Genomic DNA, 22,864 nt, shown 5'->3' with positions numbered 1-22,864 from the left:
ACGAAAAACAGGCTTTAAATGGGAAGGGCCGTAAAATCCACACCCTTGGACCAAAATGGAGAGGTAACATATGGATGGACGAGTCTTTTCCTAAACTTTAAGATGGGATTTGGCCCAATTTTCAATTCAGTCAGGTTCAGAAAATCGAAAATTTCGTGTATATATAGTGTCGCTTGTAGGGGTGTTGTGCGCCACTGGTGAGAACTGTCGTTCTCTGTAGATAACGTAAGTAAAATAAATAATAATTATTATAATAATTCTTGAGTATAATTATTCATTTCGATTGCACCGTGACCGTACTTATTTGTTATTGTTTATTATCAAACACTCTCAAGACGTTGCAGTAATTATAGCCCCTGTATACAAATATGCAAATTGCATCCAAAACAAATCCACTACCACGCGGCATTCCCGTTCCCATCGTAGCCGGCCGTGCATTTCCCATTCACCGCTAGAGAAACAAAACAAAACACGGCCGCCGCCGCGGTCACGTGACCGCGCACAGCCTCCTTAGACACCGCGAAGACAGAAGGCGAAAGTGCTCACGTGCACGCGGTCCAAGATGCACGCGACTCTGGCTCTGCTAAGCTCGGCGCTTCTCGTTGCTCACGTGACGGCCGGAAACGGCAACTACCCCACTTGGGACAAAAACCACCCCAATGGGGACGGAAGTGACAAGCAACCCCATCTGGTGATGCCGCGCAACCACAGCTCGGTGCATAGGCACGTGGGGGCGCATAGGCACGGGAGTCGGGGGGTAAATAGGACTGGGGATGGTGTTGGACATGACAAGAAGGGTGTTAGGAATAGTGAATCTGAGAAATTGATGGTGGTTGATGCGAATACGGGGATAAAATACAACCCTTATGGCAAACATCATCCAGGGTAAGTGTTCTCAATTTAAAAGAGGGATAAGAAGCATTTTGTCAATCATATTTTACAAACTAATTATTCTGTTTTCAACCCTCTAATTATGGAACACCTTTATTAAAATGTTTAAAACTTAAATTACAGAAATATTATTTTGTAAATTGAACCTGATTCTAATTTGATTCTTCAACTGGCTTTAAATTTTTGAAAAATATTGTACAACCCTTATAGTAAACATATCCAGGGTAAGTTTTCTCAATTAAACACTGATAGGAATCAGCTTTTCAATAATATATTACAAATTGATTATTCTTTTTTCCACCCTCTAATTATGAAACAATTTTAAAAAGTTTCCAAATGTTTAAAGCTAAAATTAAAGAGATATTTTAACTTAAATTGTAATTGAATGTATATTTTTTTCGGGGAGTACTTAAATCTAATTATTCATATTTCACTAACGGGAAAACGATGCATTTCATACAATCCAGTAGAAGTTGATAGCATCAAATAAGCGAGTAATGATGAAAATAAGACAACCCTTTATAGTGGAGTCACTGAAGGTTTTCACCTCCGATTTCGTTGAACCTCCATCGATTTTCATGAAAATTGGTGAGTAATTAGAGGATACCTCAAGGAACAAAGATGACATGATGCCAACTTGCGCTTTTACCCTGGGGGTGGATGGCACCCCTTCTCGGGGGTGAAAATTATTTTATTAAAAATAATACCATAAGTCGATGGAGGGACAAATTATAAGCAAAATTTGTTATATCAAGTTATTAATATAAATCAACACTTTTTGAGTTATTAACGACCAAAGATTTTATTTTTTAGTAAACAAAATGCATATTTTAAATCGGTTTCTCACGTATAACTCAAAACTTATAAGCTTTTTCAACATAGTTATTATGACTGAAATTTATGATAATAAAAAACTCAATACATCCCTCACTTAAAGAACTAAACTAATGTTAGTTCAAAGTGAGTTATTGGCAATTGAATGTGTAGTTTTTTCGACAAGTACCCAAATCTAAGTATTCAAGCTTAAATAACGGGAAAACGATGCAATGTATAAAATATACCTGCTCATCATTTGTCAACGTACTTCAGAATATCTATTAAATGAGCTTCAGAGCAAGTTAATGGCGTCAAAATTAAGCAAGTTATGATGAAAATAAAAGAACCATTTGGAATTTTTTAGGAAAAAGTGAAAAACAAAACATACGCCATTTCCACAAAAATTAAAATTTATAGTAATCCTTACAAGAACTTCTTTATATTAGCATAAGTAATTATTTCAATAATTTTGACCAGTTTAGAATGTATATATTTTTGAAAAAAGATATAATTTAAAAAATCATAATTTTTAAAATTATTGTAATTTTCATATTCTTTTTATAATAACTCCAAAAATACTCAATATACGTAAAAAATTATATATACCCAAATTTTAGTTTTTTTTGTGTCAAATATTTTACCTGTTTTACTATTTCCATAGGGTAAAAAATAACCGAGATAGAAACGTTTAAATCTTAAATTTTGCTGTGAAAACCATGCAAACGGGGCAATTTAACCTTTTATTTAAAAAAAATAAGGGGTCTAAAACATTAAATTCAACGTGGCTAAATAACCCCTGGAATTAACTTTCAAACGGTTTTTAGATAAACATGATATCTTAAAAATAGATGGAGTTATTAAAAAAAAACAATAACATTTTTTGGCAACATTTTTAAAAAATAAAATTTTGAAAAAATTTTGATGCATAAATTTTAATGCTATCAACATGTTCGGGGGCTCGTTTGATAGATATTAAGTACTTTGACAATTGTTTAATAAGTTTATGTTATAAAATGCCTAATTTTCCCGTTATTTCAGCTTGAATACGTAGATGTTTTTACTCGCCAAAAAATATATATATTCAATTACCTGTAACTCACTTTTAGTTAACATTAAAAGGCTTTTCTAGTAAAGGGTTTATTAAGCTTTTTATTAGCTTCAATTTTGGTAATAATAACTTTTTTGTAAGAACTTATCGTTTTTGAGTTATTGATGAAGCATCGGTTAAAAACATGCATTTTTCACAAGAAAAATTAAAATCTTTGATCTTCAATAACTCAAAAAGTTTTGATTTACTTTAATAACTTTATATAACAAATTTTTCTTAGAATTTGTCCCTCTATCGAATTATGGGGTTAATTTCAATAAAATAATTTTCATCCCCAAGAAGGGGTGGCATCCACCCCCAGGGTAAAAGCACAAGTTGGCACCATGTCACATTTGTTCCTTGATATATCCTCTAACCACTCACCAATTTTCATGCAAATCGATGCAGGTTCAACGAAATCGGAGGTAATAGCTGTTATCCACCTTCAGTGACTGCACTATTAGAATTTGTTAAAAAAGTGAAAAATAAAACACACCATTTCTACAAAAAATATTAAAGTTTATTGTACTCTCTATAAGAGTTTCTTTATTTTAGCATAAGAAATAACCTCAAAAGTTTTAACCGGTTTAGAATGCACATTTTTGAAGAAAAAAAAATATGATTTAAAAAATCAGAATTTTTCAAATTTTCGAAAAGTTCATTTTATTTTGATAAAATAACTCCAAAAATACTGGATATACATACATAACAAATGATACAAAACCAAATTTTATTTTTTTTTTTACAAAAATTTTCCTCTTGTTGTTATTTTTGTAGGATAAAATTTATTTAATATTTAATATAACCGAGATATAACCTAAACTTTACTGAGAGAACTATGTAACCAGGTCTTTTAACTTTTTATATTTTAAAAAATAAGTGATTTAAAAGATTAATACGATTTTAAAGCCCTTGAAATTACATATCTTTCACGCAGTTTTTGGATGAACCTGATAAAGTTCTTCCACTTTAACTTTTCCCATGCGTCATGATTCATTTTCAAACAAATTAAGTCAAAACATATAGTGAAACGAACGTCGATGTGTATATGTTAACAGTTCAAGTTGATTCTCAGTTAGAGTTGACTCCAACTAGTTGGAGTCAACTCCAACTGAAACGAGCAGTAAAAGTTGATTTTAAAAATTTAAATCAACTTTTACTAGTTGGAGTTGACTCTTCCTGGATCGATTCAGTAAATGTTGATTATACGAGAATCTCAAGTGCATTTTTAACGAGTGTGCGTTTTTTTGTTTTGACCGTTTCAACTGCTTATTAGTATAGTCTGTAACGTCGCCCCCGTTAGGTAAATTATTCTGATTCGATTTTTTGCACAAACTTACTCAAAGAAATACATCCGTATAACAATCCTTATAACAAATACACAGGGTGTCACGCGGTACCGCGGTCGAAAAATTGTTTGACCAATTTCAGTAAAGTCAGTCAGAAAAGTGACTCTTTATCGAACGAGTCTGATATTACGAGCAGAGGAACAGACGCGTTCGGTAAAGAGTATTGAGGTGGTGCGTACAAAATTGTATCTTCAATCATAAAAAAACATTAACACTTACTTACAACTTTGAGGAATTTTTTTTAATTCTTCAGGTAAAGTAACATTCTTCTTTCAATACAACAAAGTGTTACTTTACTGCCGAAAATGAGGGCAAATGAGTACAATAATGAATGATTTTAGTGACGTTTGGCGATAAACAATGATTTTAAACAAATTCGCAAAAATATGTAATTTTTTCACTTCGTACAAATTTTTTTAGATCCGTTGGGCCTTTTTTCTCTAAAATTGACTGTTGTCGAGTTATTAGCGACTTAAAATTTGAAAAACGCCAAAATAACCATTTTCAAGGTTTAATAACTCGGTTAAAGATAATTATTGTGAAAGTTGAGCGAGCGGCCGTGGAGTAACGGCATAATCGCTGGCCTCATACGCCAGTGCACGTGGGTTCGAGCCCTGCTAAAGACAAACCATTTTCATTTCCAATAATGACACGAGCCATGACACGAGCCGTTTCACCGTGCCTCGGAAAGCACGTTAAGCCGTCGGTCCCCCTGGGCTAGTGTACATCGACACTAGTTACTTGAAACAGGGTTAAAGATGTAACTGGCGCCGGAACTGTCCGAAAGGCAAAAATGCCATACGATATTACATATTATGAAAGTCAGAAACTAAAAAAATCAAAGATTAAAGCTACCTCTATAAGATCCTGAAGAATTTTTTATCGTTATTTCATTAATAAGAATTTTTAATTATCAACAATGAGCGTTAACCGTGTATTGAGGCGGCCGTCAATGTGAGTGCGAGTGAGATTCACCATTGGACGGCTGGAATGGTGCATCTCTTTAGCACTCACCATTGAAGGCCGCCTAATACGCACTTAGCGCTCATTATTAATAATTAAAGATAAAGCTTAGTAATAAAATAGTGACAAAAATTTCTGCTGGATCTTGTAGAGGGGGCTATAAACTTTGATTTGGTCACTTTCTGACTTTCATAATAATGGATTTTAACCGAGTTATTAAGCCTTGAAAATGGCTATTTTCGCATTTTTCAAATTTTAAATCGCGTATAATTCGACAACAATCAATTTTAAAGAAAAATCTCAAAATACCTTTTTTTTGCTCAGAATGATCTAAAAAAATTGTTCGAAGTGAAAAAATTATTTTTGTGAATTTGTCTAAAAAAAATTGTTTAAACAATTTATCGATCAAGGTACTGCCTGGCACCCAGTAGATTTGTTATAAGGACCTCTTTTTGAGTAAGTTTGTGCAAAAAATTCGAATCGGAGTAATTTACCTAACGGGGGCGACGATACAGCGTAGACTAATTTGAACATATTCAGTAACATTTAATTTCTAGAATCGGCTGTTTGTGTGAATCAGAATCAATTTTTACTAAATGGCATTGGGAAGAGTATACTTTTCCTAGTTGGAGTCTACTTTTACTAGTAAATGTTGAATATAAATCTTCATTTTATATTTATAATCAACTTTTACTGCAACCAGTCGTTAGAGTTGACTCCAACTAGTTGGAGTCAACTCCAACTGGATAATCAACTTGAACTGTAACATATCGCACACCTAGTTCAATAGTGGCACAAGTGCAAAACACAATATTCTCGAGAAATGAGCAAAACGTTCTGTAGTAAACGCGTTATGCCCTGTAAATAATTTATTTTGAGAGTGACTGGCTTCAAAATTACAATTTAGGTAGTAAATTATACACTTATTGGCTGGATCTTATTACAATTTATTAAAAATAAAACGTTATTATTATTTTGATAGTTATGGCGATATTGCATTGTGAAGAAAATCATTTATAAAACGATACCTAGGAGATACGGCGGCAATATAATGAAAAAATCAATTGATTTTTGCAGTTGTGGCCGTATTGAATTATACCGGTTGTATTGTGGCAGTGCATATTATCGCCACATCTCTCTTGATTTTTGCAGTTGTGGCCGTATTGAACGTACTGAATTACATCGGTTGTATTGTGGCAGTATATATTATCGCCACATCTCCCAGTTATGGCCATATTGCATTTTCAAAACCTCCAAAAACCCTACAGTGAAATACCGAAGTAACTTACTTTATACCTATCCAAAACAATATTTTAGTCCAGGCTGTATTGCATTAGATGGGCCATTATATAGGCAATTTTTTACAGCCTTAACCCAAAATTCGAATTTTTTGCAGTTGTGGCACAATTGAACTAGGTGTGCGATATGTACATTTTGTATACCTACTGTATACTATATTATATTACACATCGGCGTACGTTTCACTTTATGTTTTGATTTAATTTGTTTGAAAATAAATCGTGCAGCATGGGCAAAGATAAAATGGAACTATTTTATCATAAAAATTAAAATTTAACGAGTTATTCTAAAAAAGACAAGCCACCCTATTTGTCAGTGCCGCGCCATATAGGCACGTGGGGGCGCATAGGCACGGGAGTCGGGGGGTGAATAGGGCTGGGGATGGTGTTGGACATGACAAAAAGGGTGTTAGGAATAGTGAATCGGAGAAGTTGATGGTGGTTAATGCGAATACGGGGATAAAGTACAACCCCTATGGCCAACATCATCCATGGTATGGCCATACCAGTTAATTTATCGCTTTACTATTCATTTTTGGTTCTTGGTTGGCCATTTTCCTAATAGGCTTAATCTATCCTATTTTGTCTTTCCTATTATGTATGTGTCTCATCTCCATTGAATTTGTACTGCTCCTATGTTTTTCCAGAATTTTCCACTTTTCACTTGCGTAGAGCACAGTCGGTGTCACTGTTGTGTAATATATTTTTATCCTTGTCTCTCGAGTGAGTTCTCTTTTTCCCAGTATTGGGGCTAACACATAGTATAACTTGTTTAAATTCTTTGCTCTATTTGTTATTTCCCAGTCTATTTTTCTTTCGTTAATGTTCACTTTTAAGTTGTTCTGTATGTATACACACTTATATAAAATCCTATCGAATTTTTTTTATTTGGCTTCATAAAGTATGAAATAACAAATTCTTTAATATTATTCGAAAATCCGTTCAGTATCTTAGATTGATTTGGAAACTATTTAAAATTCAATCGCTTTAATCAGAGGCCGAATCCGTAACTTAACTGTTATTTATACTTTTAAGCCCGATGTGACCTAATGACCAATGACCACGGCATTAATTAAACTTTGTTTAAGCTTCACGCAAAGAGCAAAAATGTTTAAAACGATTTAAGCTCGTTTCCCACGCCGTAAATCTTAGCACCATTATTTTTACTTAATGCTTTTTTATCATGTTATCATCTGCGAGGAAGGTCTAAGCGAAGAGATGTTTTTAATAAATCTAAAATAAATCTAAATTAAGATATCGATTTAGATAAATGGTACAGTAGTAATAGTTAATACTGTATCTAAAAAGAAAAACCAAAACATAATATAGTAACAAAACAAAACAGTTAATCTGTTCAGTAGTACTAAATTAACACAGAAAAAATAATCAAAACAGAAATAAACTATCCACTGATCCAAAATTATTGTCATCATAGTGGGCTTTAAAGGACAGATATAGCAGTGGCGGCTCGTGGCTTTAGGGACGGGTCGGCAAGGTTTTGTCTCCTCAGGTAGGTATGCCATCTAATTAAGAGGCTTCAATTTCATAGAAGATTTTTGGTTTTAGTTTTTTTTATTTTTTTTATTTTTGTTTTTTTTTGTTTTTTTTTTGTTTTTTCCTATAAATTTAGAACCTAAACCTGTTTATAAATTAACTCTAGTCTATGTTGTTTCGAAGTAGCAAAATGGGTTATAACGTCATTGTAAAATTTATTATTGTTTTGGAAAGGTTTTAAAAGTTTTTTTCTATTGACATTTGAGACAAGTTTGACATTCTCTCTTGTTTCATGGTGTTTCGACAATACGTTTTGACTCTTTTGAGACAAGAGAAATCCCGTTCATTTGAGGCAGAATTTGCCCACATTTGAGCACAATAATTTATTAATTTCAGGAACAGTTTGTTATACCTAATAAATTGCAGTATATAAAATTAAACATATTTTGTAACTTATCCCACCTTCCGAAAATATTTAGATCAGCATATAAAATTGTTAATCCATTTTCTTATTTTATTTGATTACAGAATGATGGATAATTTTTAATGAACTTGTCTAGTAGATATTTTGAAAATTCTTTGGAAATAATAATTGAGTTATCCTTCCACTCAAAAAGGTCCGGAACATTGTTTAAATAATCAAAGTGTCAAAAAATGAAGAAAAACTTCGATTTTTTTCTTCGTTTTTTGATTTTAACATTCAAAGTATTCACTTCTGAGAAAAGTTACACTGACATAAAAGTTGCGTAAATAATTTTCCTATAATATAGGATTGGCTAAAAATTTTAAAAAGTGTCATCGTTGTTACAAAACAGCAATAATTGCCAAAAAAAAACATAAGAAATAAGTATTTGCATTTTACGATCTTCAACCATTTATGCTACACTTACGACCTTCATATTTTAACCAGAAAACCTTTATGATATAATAAAACAATACTGTAAATTTCATTAAGATCGATTCAATACATTTTGCTAAATAAATTTTGCAATCCAGATTTTGCAAAAAAAATTAATTTTTTCAAAATGTTGCAGTACTGACAATAAAGCAGATAGTAAGTTGATTTTTTTTACATATAGAAGAAAGGTACAGTATTCTTCTATACGTAAAAATAAATTCAACTTACTGTCTGCTTTATTTTCAGATCTGCAACATTTTGAAAAAATGAATTTTTTTGCGAAAGCTGGATTGCAAGATTTATCTTGCAAAATCTATTGAACCGATCTTAATGAAATTCACAGTATTGTTTTACTATATGATATAGTTTTTCTGGGTAAAATTATGAAGGTCCTAAGTGTAGCATAAACGGTTGAAAAACGTAAAATGCGAATACTTGTTTTTTTATGGTTTTTTCGCAATTATTGCTATTTTGCAAGAAGGGTGACAATTTATAAAATTTTTAACTAATCCTATGTTGTAGGAAATTTAATTACACAACCCTTATGCCAGTGCAACTTTTCTCGAAAATTAATACTTTTAAAGTTATAACCAAAAAATGAAGAAAAAAAATCGAATTTTTCCTTTATTTTTTGACATTTTGATTATTGAAACAATGTTCCGGACCTTTTTGAGTGGGAGGATAACTCAAATCTTATTATATGAGTTATTTTCAAGCAATTTCTGCAAACAAATATGAGTCACCTCTCACCTCTCAACGTCCAAATTAATGTTACTAATATTTTTACAGATGCGCCATGGTTTATAGGTACGTGTCTTGTTGCCGTTTGCAGATCACGGATCGGCAGATTGTTTATCTGCCGTACTTGCCATTCAAATAAATACGGGGACTGTATAATTAGTTGCCTATCGGCTAATATTCCATCTTATTTCGGTTATTATCAACTTTGGTACTAAAGTAAGTTAGCTTAAATCGACCTATTTTAAGCTCAGAAATCTAAGGTTAAGCTATGGCCCATTCTTTACCAAACACCTTGTATATGCATTACTTCTTACTTCAGGAGTTAAATGTTGCTCCTTTTGCAAATGTAACAAAAAAACATGCAAAAACATGAATATACAGAATGTGAATATACTTAGAGTATTTTGTTGCCCATATACAAAATAAATGTATTCTGAACTTTAACAAATGACAAAATCGCAAAATCATAAAATTCGAACCCGAGAAAACCGTGAAAGCGGTATCTAAAGAGACAGCGCGATATTTATGGCATCGTAACAAATATTGGCCAAATAAAACCTGTATCTGGACTGAATCACAACCGACAACTGAACACTGAACTCATTTTTTATTAAAGTCAAGCCCAACCCAACACTCATGCATCGAGACGAGAGAGTGTGGAAAATGTGAAAGGGATTCGTCGATTTTTACCCCAGATTTTTCCTATCTGTCTTTCGAGTATCCCTTTCGAATCCTTCGAAGGGGTTCCTTTAAGAAAACTATTTTTTATGAAGCTTATCAACACGACTGGGATTGAATTTATGAGATGTGGGATGTTGAAAGAAAAAAATTAAATCAGGTTCCTAATTGAATTATTCTTAGTAAAACCAAATCGATGAGAATAAACGCAAGGAACAACACGCTATTTAATATTGACAACATGCAGATTGAAAATGTGGAAAACTTCACGTACCTTGGAAGTGTCATAACAGAAAGCGGAGGTAGAGAAAACGATATTCGTATGAGGATACGAAAAGCTCAACAAGCATTCAGCATGCTTAACCCTGTTTGGAGGTCTGGGGAATATACTACAAGGACAAAGATCCGAATATTCCAGTCAAATGTTTTATCTGTTCTACTCTATGGATGTGAAACCTGGAATGTGACAAAATCCCTTACAGACAAATTGCAGGTCTTTGTTAACAAATGTCTACGAAGAATTGTGCGTATTTTCTGGCCAAACACCATCAGAAACGAAGATCTGCTACACCTGACCCAACAAAATAGGGTAGAAAATGAAATAAAATCCAGAAAGTGGGGGTGGATAGGTCACACACTCCGAAAAGATAGTTCCAGTATTGCAAAAACTGCCCTAGAGTGGAATCCCCAAGGAAAAAGAAAAAGAGGTCGCCCAGCACAAACTTGGAGAAGATCCATCATGGACGAGATAAGAAGTCAAGGAAAGTCTTGGAATGAGGTGAAGGCCCTAGCGCAAAATAGAACCCGATGACGCGTTTTCACTGAAGCTCTATGCTCCACTTAGGAGTTCAAGAACATTATATATATAATTGAATTATTCTTATTGACAGATTTTTTAAATGCTTTAAGTGTATCACACAATTAACACAGGGGAAATCCGGCCAGTGAAAAAAAAATCCTTTGAGATAAGATTCTAATACTAATAATAAATATTTTAAATATTTTGGTTGACACATAGACATACACACACACACTCACAACAGTAAACCCGACCTGAATAAGTCTTGCATTTGCAAGCCTTTAGGGATATTTAGGCATACGATTCATAGAGGTGAGGAGATTTGGCCATGTAAATCATGGAGGAGTCGTCCAAGCCACAATACTCCCAGGCAATCCTCCATAACCTCCCTCTAAGCACGCTGATGAGCAATGAGAGGCTACTATCATAAAGCTTGTCACGTGAGTCTTGGGAAACGAGATTCCCACTTGACGTCTTCTTCACATGGAGTCCATGAGAGCATGAGGTGCTTTAGTCCTGTGGTCTTCTTTTTCTTTTCTTCAGGTGTTTTGTGCGTCCAAGCATTGAGCTTCCATAAGTCTACCACATGTATATAGCTGATATGCGCCCTACCAGATCTAAAAAATTTGGATATGCAGACGACTGGGCACTTGCAACTCAAAACTCCTTAATACAAAACTCCGAGGCAATCCTAACGGAAGATCTGGAACGCCTGGTTAAGTACTTTAAACAATGGAGACTTAAACCTAACCCCAAAAAAACCGAGGTTAGCTGTTTTCACCTGAACAACAATATGGCCCACACAAAACTTAAAGTGTACATTGATAACCAACTGCTCACGCACAACTATAATCCCAAGTACCTCGGCGTCACCCTGGACAGAACACTCTCCTTTAAGAAACATCTTGAGAACACCGCAGCAAAGAACCCGTAACAACATCATACAGAAGCTTTGCGGGACTACATGGGGCTCAACAGCAAGTACACTTCGGTGTTCAGCCCTTGGACTCGTATACTCCGCAGCTGAATACTGCTCCCCTGTTTGGCTGAACAGCGTTCACACAAAAATTATAGATACTCAGCTCAATGTCGCCATGCGTCTCATATCTGGAACGATCAAGTCTACACCTGTGGAGTGGCTTCCACTACTGAGCCACATACCTCCACCTAACCTTCGTCGTCAGCATGCTCTGCTTAGAGAATTCCAAAAGCTGCTTAACAACCCGCAGTTACCTATACACACATATGTCGCCGACGCTAACTCACATCGATTGCGCTCCAGAAAACCTCCGACTAGAGATGCAATATACTTGAGTTCCAACAATTTCCAAATGAACTCCCAGTGGAAGAACATGCAGAGCGACAGACCGAACCTAATAATGAGAAACACACCATGCATCACAGAAACTCCACCAGGTTTTGACCTCTCCCGAAAATCATGGTCAACTCTTAACAGGATAAGAACGGGTCATGGTGTCTGCGCAGATTCCCTTTATAAATGGAAAATGAGAACCTCTGCTGAGTGCGACTGCGGCGCCGAGAAACAGACCATCCAGCATATGATTGCCGAATGCCCTCGGAGAAAGTATGATGGAGATCCTCTGGACTTCGCCTCTGCAACACCAGCGTCGATTGAATATATTAATACATTAGATGTTAGACTATAACATATGTGTGATAATGTTGTGTATCAAATTGCCATACGCTAAATAAAATAATAAAGTCTACCACAGCCTTTCGGCTGAGCAGACTCCAGAGTCTCAACCCTTGGATGAAGAAATAGGACCTTCTGACCACTTTTTTAATGTTTTGTTAGTATTTGGTCGGCATGTGTCATTTTTATGTTAGTTTCTTGCTTTATCTTTAGTATATATTATGTTTTATTATTTTTTAGTGAATTTCGGATAAGTATCAGCGGAGGGTGGGAGTTAGTTGAGCGTTGCATACTTATATGGTACCTCTTCTTAGTCATTGCTAAGCAGTTGCTGTTTGGGTTTTCTGTATTTCCATCAGTGAAAAATATAACACCGTATGATCTCTCGCAAGATGTGGTCGGGATGATCCATTACTTCGGCGCATTTTGTTCTTGCTTTGTCGTTCATCTGGTGTAATACTCTGATCTATGGGGGGTCTCTGAAAAGGAATCTTTCCGGTAAGTTATCGAGGGACGTTTGCTGCTTCTTGTGTATTCTGATGTTATCTGGCTTCTTCTCCCAGTTAGGGATGTGATATTGGCTGTACCATTTTTGGCTTCTTTAATATTCTTGTAACATGTGATGTGAACGTGAGCCCCTTGTTCATGCTGATCCCGAGGTACTTTGCTTCATTTGACAATCCAATGGGAGTGTCGAACATCTCTAGTTGTTCGGCTGATATACCGTCTCTTCTTAAACATAACTGCTTGGGTTTTCTCTGGATTTACTGCAGTTTCCACTGTATGCACGATTTTTGCAAGCACTAGAGCATCTAGTGTAGTCTGAAGGTGTCAAGTTACAATGTCTTGTTGTATCTTATTCTTCAGGGCAAGGCATTTGGAAAGAGAGGACCAGTATTAGAAATATAAGGTAATAAAAGGTACAAATAAAAGTAAATAGTATATTATTCAACGAGCATGTAATGATGGCTATTACTCACGATGATGAAGTTTCATCAGAGTGAGTAATAGCCATTACATGCAAGTAGAATACTATACTTTTTCTACGACCTTTTTTATTTTAATTAGTAAAAAATATAATTATCAACTACTCGAGATTTAAATTATAATAATTTACAAAAACACCTAAATACTGTGTACTTCCAGGCTGAATAATTGTTTGTCTACTATTACCAAATTCTTATTTATTGTAAAAATTCAACAAGAAGTAGTCAATCCAAGTTCTATTCGTTTCTGAAAAATTATAAGCATAAATTTGTACCTACTGTCAGTGAATCTAATAAATAGGAAATGGCTATTGTCGGTGGACATATTTCATATACCTAGTTATAATGTGTATTTACTTTTAACTATATTTAATATAATAATATAACTATGTATATATAATATGTTATAATACATATATTGTAACACAATATAACTTGAAAAGTAAACACAATATTAGTTATAAATTCCAATTGAAACACAAACAAACTGCGCTAATGTCACTGTCACTAATATAAATGATAAACGTCACAATTTTTAGTAAACAAGCTATAAACGTAAAAAATATACTGACATTGTTACAGTTAAAATTCATTTAAAGATATTTAGAAATTAATTATTGATATAAATTACAATAATTATTGTATCAAATAAATAAATTTTAAGTAATTTTATTTGCAGTTTATATACGATTAATATTAAAAGTGGCATGCGCCACTTGAATCTAACTTCAGCCCGTGTGTAATGACCCGTGATTAACTTCAGCCCGTGAGTAATGAACTATTGCTCACGGGTACAGTCATGAGTGCTATTATCTATGAAAAAATAGCGAATAATGAACATATTATTAAACGGTCGTAGAAAAAACTATTTATTTTAACCGAACCGTATTATCTATTAGAATAATATACAAACAAAGAAATTAAGATACGTGTTTCTCCCACAAAATATTCTTACAGACTAAAAATATCAAACCGAACTGAAATACATTCCTCGCATTCACATCCCTTGTAACATGATACTTTTATGCAATCTTACGTAGGAGGGTATCAGCCTAATGGTTCTAAGAAGTGGCTCACCCATGAAGAAAGACTCCACGTGTTTATTTTAACACTTAACAAAAATAATATGTAGTTGAGTATTAAGTAAATTCCAACAACCAGGGTGAAGATGAATATCTTGGCTTCAAAATCTGAGAAAGTGGTTTAAAAATCGACAACCCAACTATTCTGAATAGCAGCAAGCGAAGTTAGGATAGCCATGTTGATCGCCAAGATTCGAAACGGACAGGCACCGTAAGGAGTGAACTTCTAAAAATTCTTATCAATCAGAAAATATCTTTATTTTTCCTTCTTATTCTTATTCAATTTTGGCATGTAATCGCTGGAGATTATTAAATTTTCTAGTTAATTTAAATTTACCGAATTTTTTGCCATTTCATTAACTACCTCATTATTTTTGATTCCGGCATATCCATTTACCCAGATAAAGACCAAGTCATTGCTATTATATTATCGAGCAATTAAGGCATAACAACTCATTGTTATGTTTTTTGGTTATCGGTTGTGATATTATCTCAAGAGCAGCTAAGAATCTGATAGTATAACCATAACCTATCAGATTCTTTATCTTTTTTAACTCTAAAGAGGGTTGATAAATGTAATTACCAACAGCCTTAACTAATTCACAATCCAGACACTATTATAATACAAATTCGATCAACATAAAGATTAACAACGAAAACTACAAAGTCTTGGATATCTGTGTCGCTATAAAATACACCCTTTGCTTACTGTTTGACAGCAAATTACAATAATTACTATAATGACCAAGACATGATTCAAATATCTCCCTTCCGACCAAAACACTAATTTACAAAACCAAATAGTTTAATTCGACTACTTAATTTGCAGGTCAGGTAGGTATGGGTATACGATAATTTCGTTGCTTTGTTTGGCCTTTCTTAAAAGTTGAATATTCTTGAGAAAAATAAACTACCAGGCATCTAATGAATATAAGAATCGGAGAAGGAAAAGAGACGAGCAAAAAGCTTAATGTGAATTTTGATTGATGATGCTTTTTAAAATTGGTCCTAGGCAAAAAAGGCAGGTTCGGATTTATATGGAATCACTACATATTACCAAGTTGTTAACGTGAGCGCAAAATTTCGAGCCAATGCTTTTTATTATTATTATTATTATTATTATTATTATAAATCAAATAAGGGCAGAGGAGCGAGCTCCTATTATGCCCAAAAACAAAGAGAAATATCATTTTACAACTAATATAAATTAAGAATAAAGTTAAAAATTAACAAACATCAAATAAAAATACTGAAACAATAAAACAATGCCGCCCTAAAACAATTCAGTCCTGTAAAGCTCCCATAATGTCCAAAACAAAGAAAAATATCGTTATAAAACTAATAAAAATTATAAAGATTACAATTTTAAACAAAATTCTGAAACAATAAATAGTGACGTCCTAAAATAATTCAGTCTTGCAAAGAAAATAAAGAATTATCAAGTATATTTTTAAAAATGTTAACATTAGTTGCCGATATGGTGTCTTCATCTAAGTTATTCCAGATATTAAATATTCTGTTTGGTAAAAAGTTCATTCTGGATCTTGTTGTCGTCTGTTCCCTCTTTAATTTATAACGATGACCTCTTAATCGTTCGTCTAGATTTAGCGTAAATATTGTGTTAAGGTTTCCAAAATTATATTTTAAAATACGGAAGGATATGATTAGGTCACCTCGAAGATGTCGATGTTCAAATGTTGTTAGATGAGCAAAGGATAGTCTATCTTCATAATTAGGTCTTACACGGCCAAATGCCAGCCTTGTGGCTTTACGTTGAATATTTTCAAGTAAGACTTTATCACGGTTAAGATCTGGACTCCACACTGGCCCGGCAAACTCAAGGATAGGTCTGACGTATATAGAGTAAAGTTTACTCATTGAGGTTAGAGATATTCGTGTAAAACATTTGCGGATTAGAAACAGTTTGGAATTTGCACGTTTACACCCGGACACTATATGGTCAGACCAATTTAAGTTACTGTTAACTATCACTCCAAGATCTTTGTGGGAGGTTACTGACTCTATGGGTTGCCCATTAATAAAGTACGGTAGTAATGGGTTATTTTTGCCAATATGTAGTATGACGCATTTTTCAATATTCAGTGGAAGTAACCACTCTGAGGACCATTTGAATATTGCGTCAAGGTCGGTTTGAAGAACATGTTGGTCAATAATTGGATTCACATATAATTTAGTATCATCTGCGTAAATGGAAACCTTACTGGATACAAAAAGAGGAAGATCACTAGTGTATATACAAAATAGTAGTGGTCCAAGTACTGATCCTTGTGGAACTCCGCTCTTGACTGGTTTGTCCAGTGAATAAGCTTCCCCAACACGAACTCGGAAGTACCTGTCGGATAGAAAATTTTGAATCCAAAAGTTTAACTTTCCGCGGATACCATAGTGATCCAATTTAGCTAGTAATCGACGTTTGGGAACACGATCGAAAGCTTTGGAGAAATCTAAATAGACTACATCAACAGGATGTCGATTGTTTAAAGATGATGACCAGTCACTTATACAATGAAGTAAGTTTGTGATCGTTGAACGACCCTTGATAAAACCATGCTGCTGGTGAGGGATGACATTTTCTTGAAGGAGGAATTCAGACATAGCTTCAGAAATAATGGATTCCATGACCTTGCCGACAATAGGAACTAGGCTGATTGGACGATAATTATTGCAGTCAAGTTTATTTACTTTCTTGAATATAGGAGTAACCGAAGCCAATTTCCATGACGATGGAAGAGAACCCTGATTAAAAGAAGTATTCATTATAAAGGATAAAGGAATGGCTACAGACTCTGCACACTGTTTAAGGAAAAAGAAAGTTAGTCCGTCTAATCCAGGTGATGAATTATTGCGTAGTTTCGACAAATGTTGTTTAATAACATCTGGTGTGAAAGAGATATTATCAAGAGTTGTAAGGAGACGTGGACTCATTATTTGAGGAATGGTATCATTAGGTTCGTCTGTAAAAGCCTGAGAAAAAAAAAAGAATAAACATTCCGAAGATTCATTATTCGAAGAACATATGGACCCGTCATCTTTTAAAGTAATGGTATGGAGACTTTAGAAGATAAAGATGTGCGAATGTACCGATAAATTTTTTTACTGTGACCACTAGAAATGATAGATTCTTCATATTCTGTTCTTAGCTTTAGCAACGATTGTTTGACTCGGTTAGAAAAATTACGGTGAGCGAGAAAATCATGGATGGAACCAGTAAGTTTATACGTTCGCCAAAGCTTTCGCTTATGTCGAATTAAGCGGATAGCTGAGAGGTTAATCCAAGGTTTTAATCGATTTTTGTATATTTGTCGTTCAGTTGTATTATCAGAAATTGTTGTAATAGCAGTATGAAGAAAAGAGTCCCAAATTGACGATGGATCTGGGTGATTAAGAAAAATAGATTGCCAGTCTATCTGGGACAAAACTAAATTAACAGTAAAGAAATCAGTAGTGGCATACGTTACGAGATTATTTTTGCAAAGTGATGTTAAATTAAATTGAATGTGAGCAGTAATAAGTGAGTGGTCAGAAATACCCACAGGAGAGGACACATCAAGTGTAGAAACTAACTGATCATCATTTGTAAAAAATAAGTCTAAAATTGAAGGATTATTGTTAACTCTAAACCTTGTAGGTTCAGTTATTAGTTGGATTAAGTTTGAGTTCATGACAAAGTTTTTAAACAAATTTTGGGAGTTAATAGTGTCAGTTTTGGAAATAATGGGCCAGCTAATCTCAGGAAAATTGAAATCTCCAACGACAATGAGATTTTCAAGGAATGATATTTCCTCAAGTTTGTCAATAAGCATATTGTCTTCAGTAAGTACTGTATCCGGAGGTCGGTATATGCAAACTATATAAAATGTAAAAGAATTGTTAGTAACAAGTAAATGGATAATTTCTATACCTGACAAGTTTATTGTTTTATTAGTTATTGAAAAAATATTAGTAATTACATTTGCTAAATAGATGCATACTCCTCCCCCCCGACGAGTACCTCTGTCTCTGCGAAATATAGTAAAATTATCAATGTTTACAATAGCATCGGGGATAGAAGAATTAAGCCACGTTTCTGTTAAGAGAATAATATGAGGATTTAAAAGTTGAACAGTACTTATAAATTCATTAAATTTGGATAAAAGATAGTTATGATTTGTATACATAAGAAGCCAATCTGTAAATTTTGGTGCAAGAGAATTATGAACGAAATGTCACTATCTTTGGACTGCCATTCACATATTTAATCGTAAGGTCATTTTCTCCATTATTTTTACGGGTTTCAAGCTCAGTTCGAAGTTCTTTTAATCGAAGTTGCTGCATAGGTGTCTTGTCATCAATAAAGGAATAAGTTTCGGTGGATTTGTTTTCTAAAAGTTTATTTTTGTTACCAAGAATTTGTCGAGTGTGGTGTTCAGAACCCATTATCACCTTTATCATGCGAGGATAACGTCCATTTTTACTGGGTTATGTGCATTCATTTTTTTTAATCCTGAGACAACTAATATTTTTTGAAAAATTTAAACGCAGAATGAAAGAGTACATTATTACCGAGAGCAAAGTTCCTTAAAATAAACAAAGAGGTGCTTTCCAATGAAATATTTGAAATTAAAAATCACACTCAACTTTCTGTTTTTTTTTTCACCTCTGTAACTTATTAAAATAAACATTATACAGGGTGGTGAATTGGAAAACGGGCCATAGGAAACTCAATGTAAAATTCTAAACTGTTGAATTCCTGCTTCCCTAATTATTTTACATCAAAAGTCATGGAAACTATTTGTAGAAGATTGAAATCTGTATTGAAAACAACTGTTAAACTTGTTCTACGATTAATAATTTTCAAAATTTTGTAAAAATATAATACATTTTTCAGAGTAATACGCCAAAGTTAGGCCACACACAGTGCAATAATGTTTTTAACAGTTGCGTTTGGTGACAATAAAAACAATTTGAACTGTCAATTTTTTATTTATTTTATCATTTATTATTTAAAAAACAATAAAGTTGACAAGATACCCTCAGCAGAGGAGAAAGTATTAATATTAAAGATGTTTTCTTCAGTCAATAGTGTGCGCACTGTCAGTTAAATAGTAACGTGGGGCCTAACTTGTACACACATACCTACTGTGGCAAATGTATTATATTTTTCAAAATTTTGGAATGTGTTCAAATCATATAACAATTGTCATCAATTTGTCATTGTCAAATAAAAATCACTAATATGAGAAGACGCAAACCAGAACCAACAATAGACTATGCTAAACTTAAAGATGAGAATACCAGAAGAGAATTAAGTATGAAATTAAACAAATAACTAACAAAGAATACAAAAGTAGAACTGGAAAGAGAAGTTAATTTGGATAACACATGGAGAGCCATAGAGGAAACAATGACGGATACAGTTAAAAAAGAATTAGGTTATAAACAAAAAATACAAAAGAAAAGGTGGATGACTGAAGAAATCCTGGCAATGTTCGAAGAAAGAAGAAAACATAAAAACCAAGGGATCCGAGACAAATATCGAGAACAACAACAACGCATAAGAAGAGAGATAAGAACGGCAAAAAATAAGTGGCTAAAGAAACAGTGTGAGGAAATGGAACAGTTACAAAACAACATGATGACCACAATCTACATAAGAAACTAAAGCAGGTAGCTAGAATATACAGAAAAAAGAAGTTTTCTAACTTAGAAAATGAACAAGGAAAAATGGCACAAGCCCTAATAACACAAAACATTCCAGGAATGTTCCTAGAAGGTACACACAGGACTTTGAAAACATTCCTGGAATGTCCCCAAAAGCACACGAACGTCCCTGGAAAGTCCCAGGAAAGTGCTGTGTCAGCATTTTAAACATTCCTTGAATGTCTTGTTGGAACATTCCATGAATGTCTACGAATGTTCTTTGAACATTCACAGTATATGGTTTAGACTGAATGTCTTGTTGAAACATTCCATGAATGTTCTTAGGACATTCAAAGTATATTTTTTAGACATTGTGGATGTGACAATACCTCCTATATGTTTTTTCATGAGTTTTGCAGGAGACGAAAAACATTTTTTACGGTCACCTCCTGTTTTCATACGTAAGTTTTGACTTGTTTTGTAGTAAATAGATAGTTGAATTTACTACAAAACAAATCAAAAAATATATGAAAACACGAGGTGGCCCAAACAAGTTTTTCATCTCCTACAAAATTCATGAAAAAGCAGATAGGAGGTATTATCACATCACCGACGATATACCAGAAGTACAGTAGGAAAAATGAAAGAATACCCATGAACGAACATATAAAACACGCTGTATTTTCCTGTCACCGTGTCACACAAAAAACTGGTCAGCACAAGTACATGTAATAATTATTGTTACTTGCACTGGACAATTTTCTTTGTGACACGGTGATAGGAAAATACAGCGTGTTTTATATGTTCATTCATGGGTATTCTTTCATTTTTCCGACTGTATATGTAGCCATACCAAATAATACATCCTTGATAAATATAAACATTTTTATTGCACAAAATCTTGTCATATATTTTTTTCCATAATCATCACTACGATGACGATTCATTGTATTGAATTGTTCATTAGAATTACAATCTGGTCATAATTCTGGCCAATGAGCAACTTTAATTTAAACTAAATTACTACTGTTCCTTAAAATGAAGAGCTTACCCATAGCGTCTCTTATCTAATCTAACAGGCACACAAGCACTATGCTCTGCTTTTCTAACCGCACTATTCTAACATACACATACACACAAGCATTATGCTCTGCTTTTCACTATCACTCAAACTAGTTCAAAAGGCTTTGTCCTCTTCAATCTTCTAGTTTGCCCATTAGTATCCAGGAGTATTTCCTCAATACTCTTGTAGGTACTTACGAAGTTGTTGATTGTGACTTCCAACTTTACTCCAACTTTAAAAACAAATCCAGCTGTAAAATATGTATGTGCCTGAAGGCTTTTGTATGCTTTCATCTATAATATCTATAATAGTAATTTGGTGGAATGCACTTTATGGTAAAATCCAATTCTGACTAAATTGTATATGGATCTAAATCCCCAATTATTTTCAGCTTCAAACTTCAAACTTTAACATAATTATTTATAGACGGTGTCCAAAAAATTTTTTTAAATAAATTAATTGATACAAAAAGATGAATGTATGTAATTTATTTAATTCTAAATACATTTTACTGCTGTCAGAAAACAGAAAAAAAAAATATTTGAAGGTGGGTGGCAGCTTTAACATTGAATTTAAGCGAAAAACAATATTTATTTGTCAAATAAACATTTTTTTCCTGTTTTCTGACAACGGTAAAACGTATTTTGAATTAAATATATTACATACATTCCTCTTTTTGTATCAATTAATTTAATTAATTTTTTTTTTCTGTTGAAGACCCTCTATAAATAATTATGTTCATGCTTATATAAGTGAATAGAGAATTGAATACCCTTTAAAACGAGCCATCACATGACCCCTATTCTCATTTAAAAAAAATCATCGATTACGTCATCACGCCCAGATGGATGGCGTCACTAGTATGATATATATGAAAAAAAATCAACTTTAAAAATAAAAATCGACCTGTTTCGGAATTTTTACTTAAAGTCGCCGGTTTACGAAATAATAAATTTATGCGTTACTTTATGGACGCACTGTATAGTAGGATATAAAAACTTAAATCATTGATTATAGACACGGATTATAGACACATCCGTGTCTATAATCAATGCTTAAATGCAATAAAGGCAAAAACTCTTCTATACGCTGATAATATAGTTTTAATCACAGACAGAGTAGGGAAAATGCAGAATAGAAATGGAAATGAATCTCAATAAAACTAAACTGATAATAAATGAACATGAGAAAAAAGAAAGGAATACTAATATAATAGTGAGGGTAACAAGTACGAGAACACGTATCTGCTTTTGAACATTTGGGAAATATAATAACACATGATGTGGCAATAAGTAATAAACTGAAGAAGGTTACTAACGTGTATTACTCTTCAAGTACTACAAACTTCGGAAAGCCAGAAATAGACAACAAAACTAAACTCAGAGTATACAACGGCATAGTAAATCCGACAATGACATATGGGAC

At 33.5% G+C, this 22,864-nt stretch overlaps 1 protein-coding gene across 1 annotated transcript in view; it reads left to right on the top strand.

Annotated features, from left to right (window-relative positions):
* The first annotated feature begins 456 nt into the window (after positions 1–456).
* LOC114324312 (epidermal growth factor-like protein 7) overlaps positions 457–22,864 on the top strand; it is a 635,750-nt gene continuing 613,342 nt past the window's right edge. The window contains exon 1 of the mRNA XM_050661077.1: positions 457–885. Coding sequence (XP_050517034.1) covers positions 563–885 — 323 coding nt within the window. The 5' untranslated portion in view covers positions 457–562. The remainder of the gene's footprint in view (positions 886–22,864) is intronic.

Source organism: Diabrotica virgifera, chromosome 9 (genome assembly GCF_917563875.1).
Source record: "Diabrotica virgifera virgifera chromosome 9, PGI_DIABVI_V3a".
NCBI lineage: Eukaryota > Metazoa > Arthropoda > Insecta > Coleoptera > Chrysomelidae > Diabrotica > Diabrotica virgifera.
The sequence above is the reverse complement of the archived record's forward strand: the minus strand, read 5'-3'. Positions and strand labels throughout refer to the sequence as shown.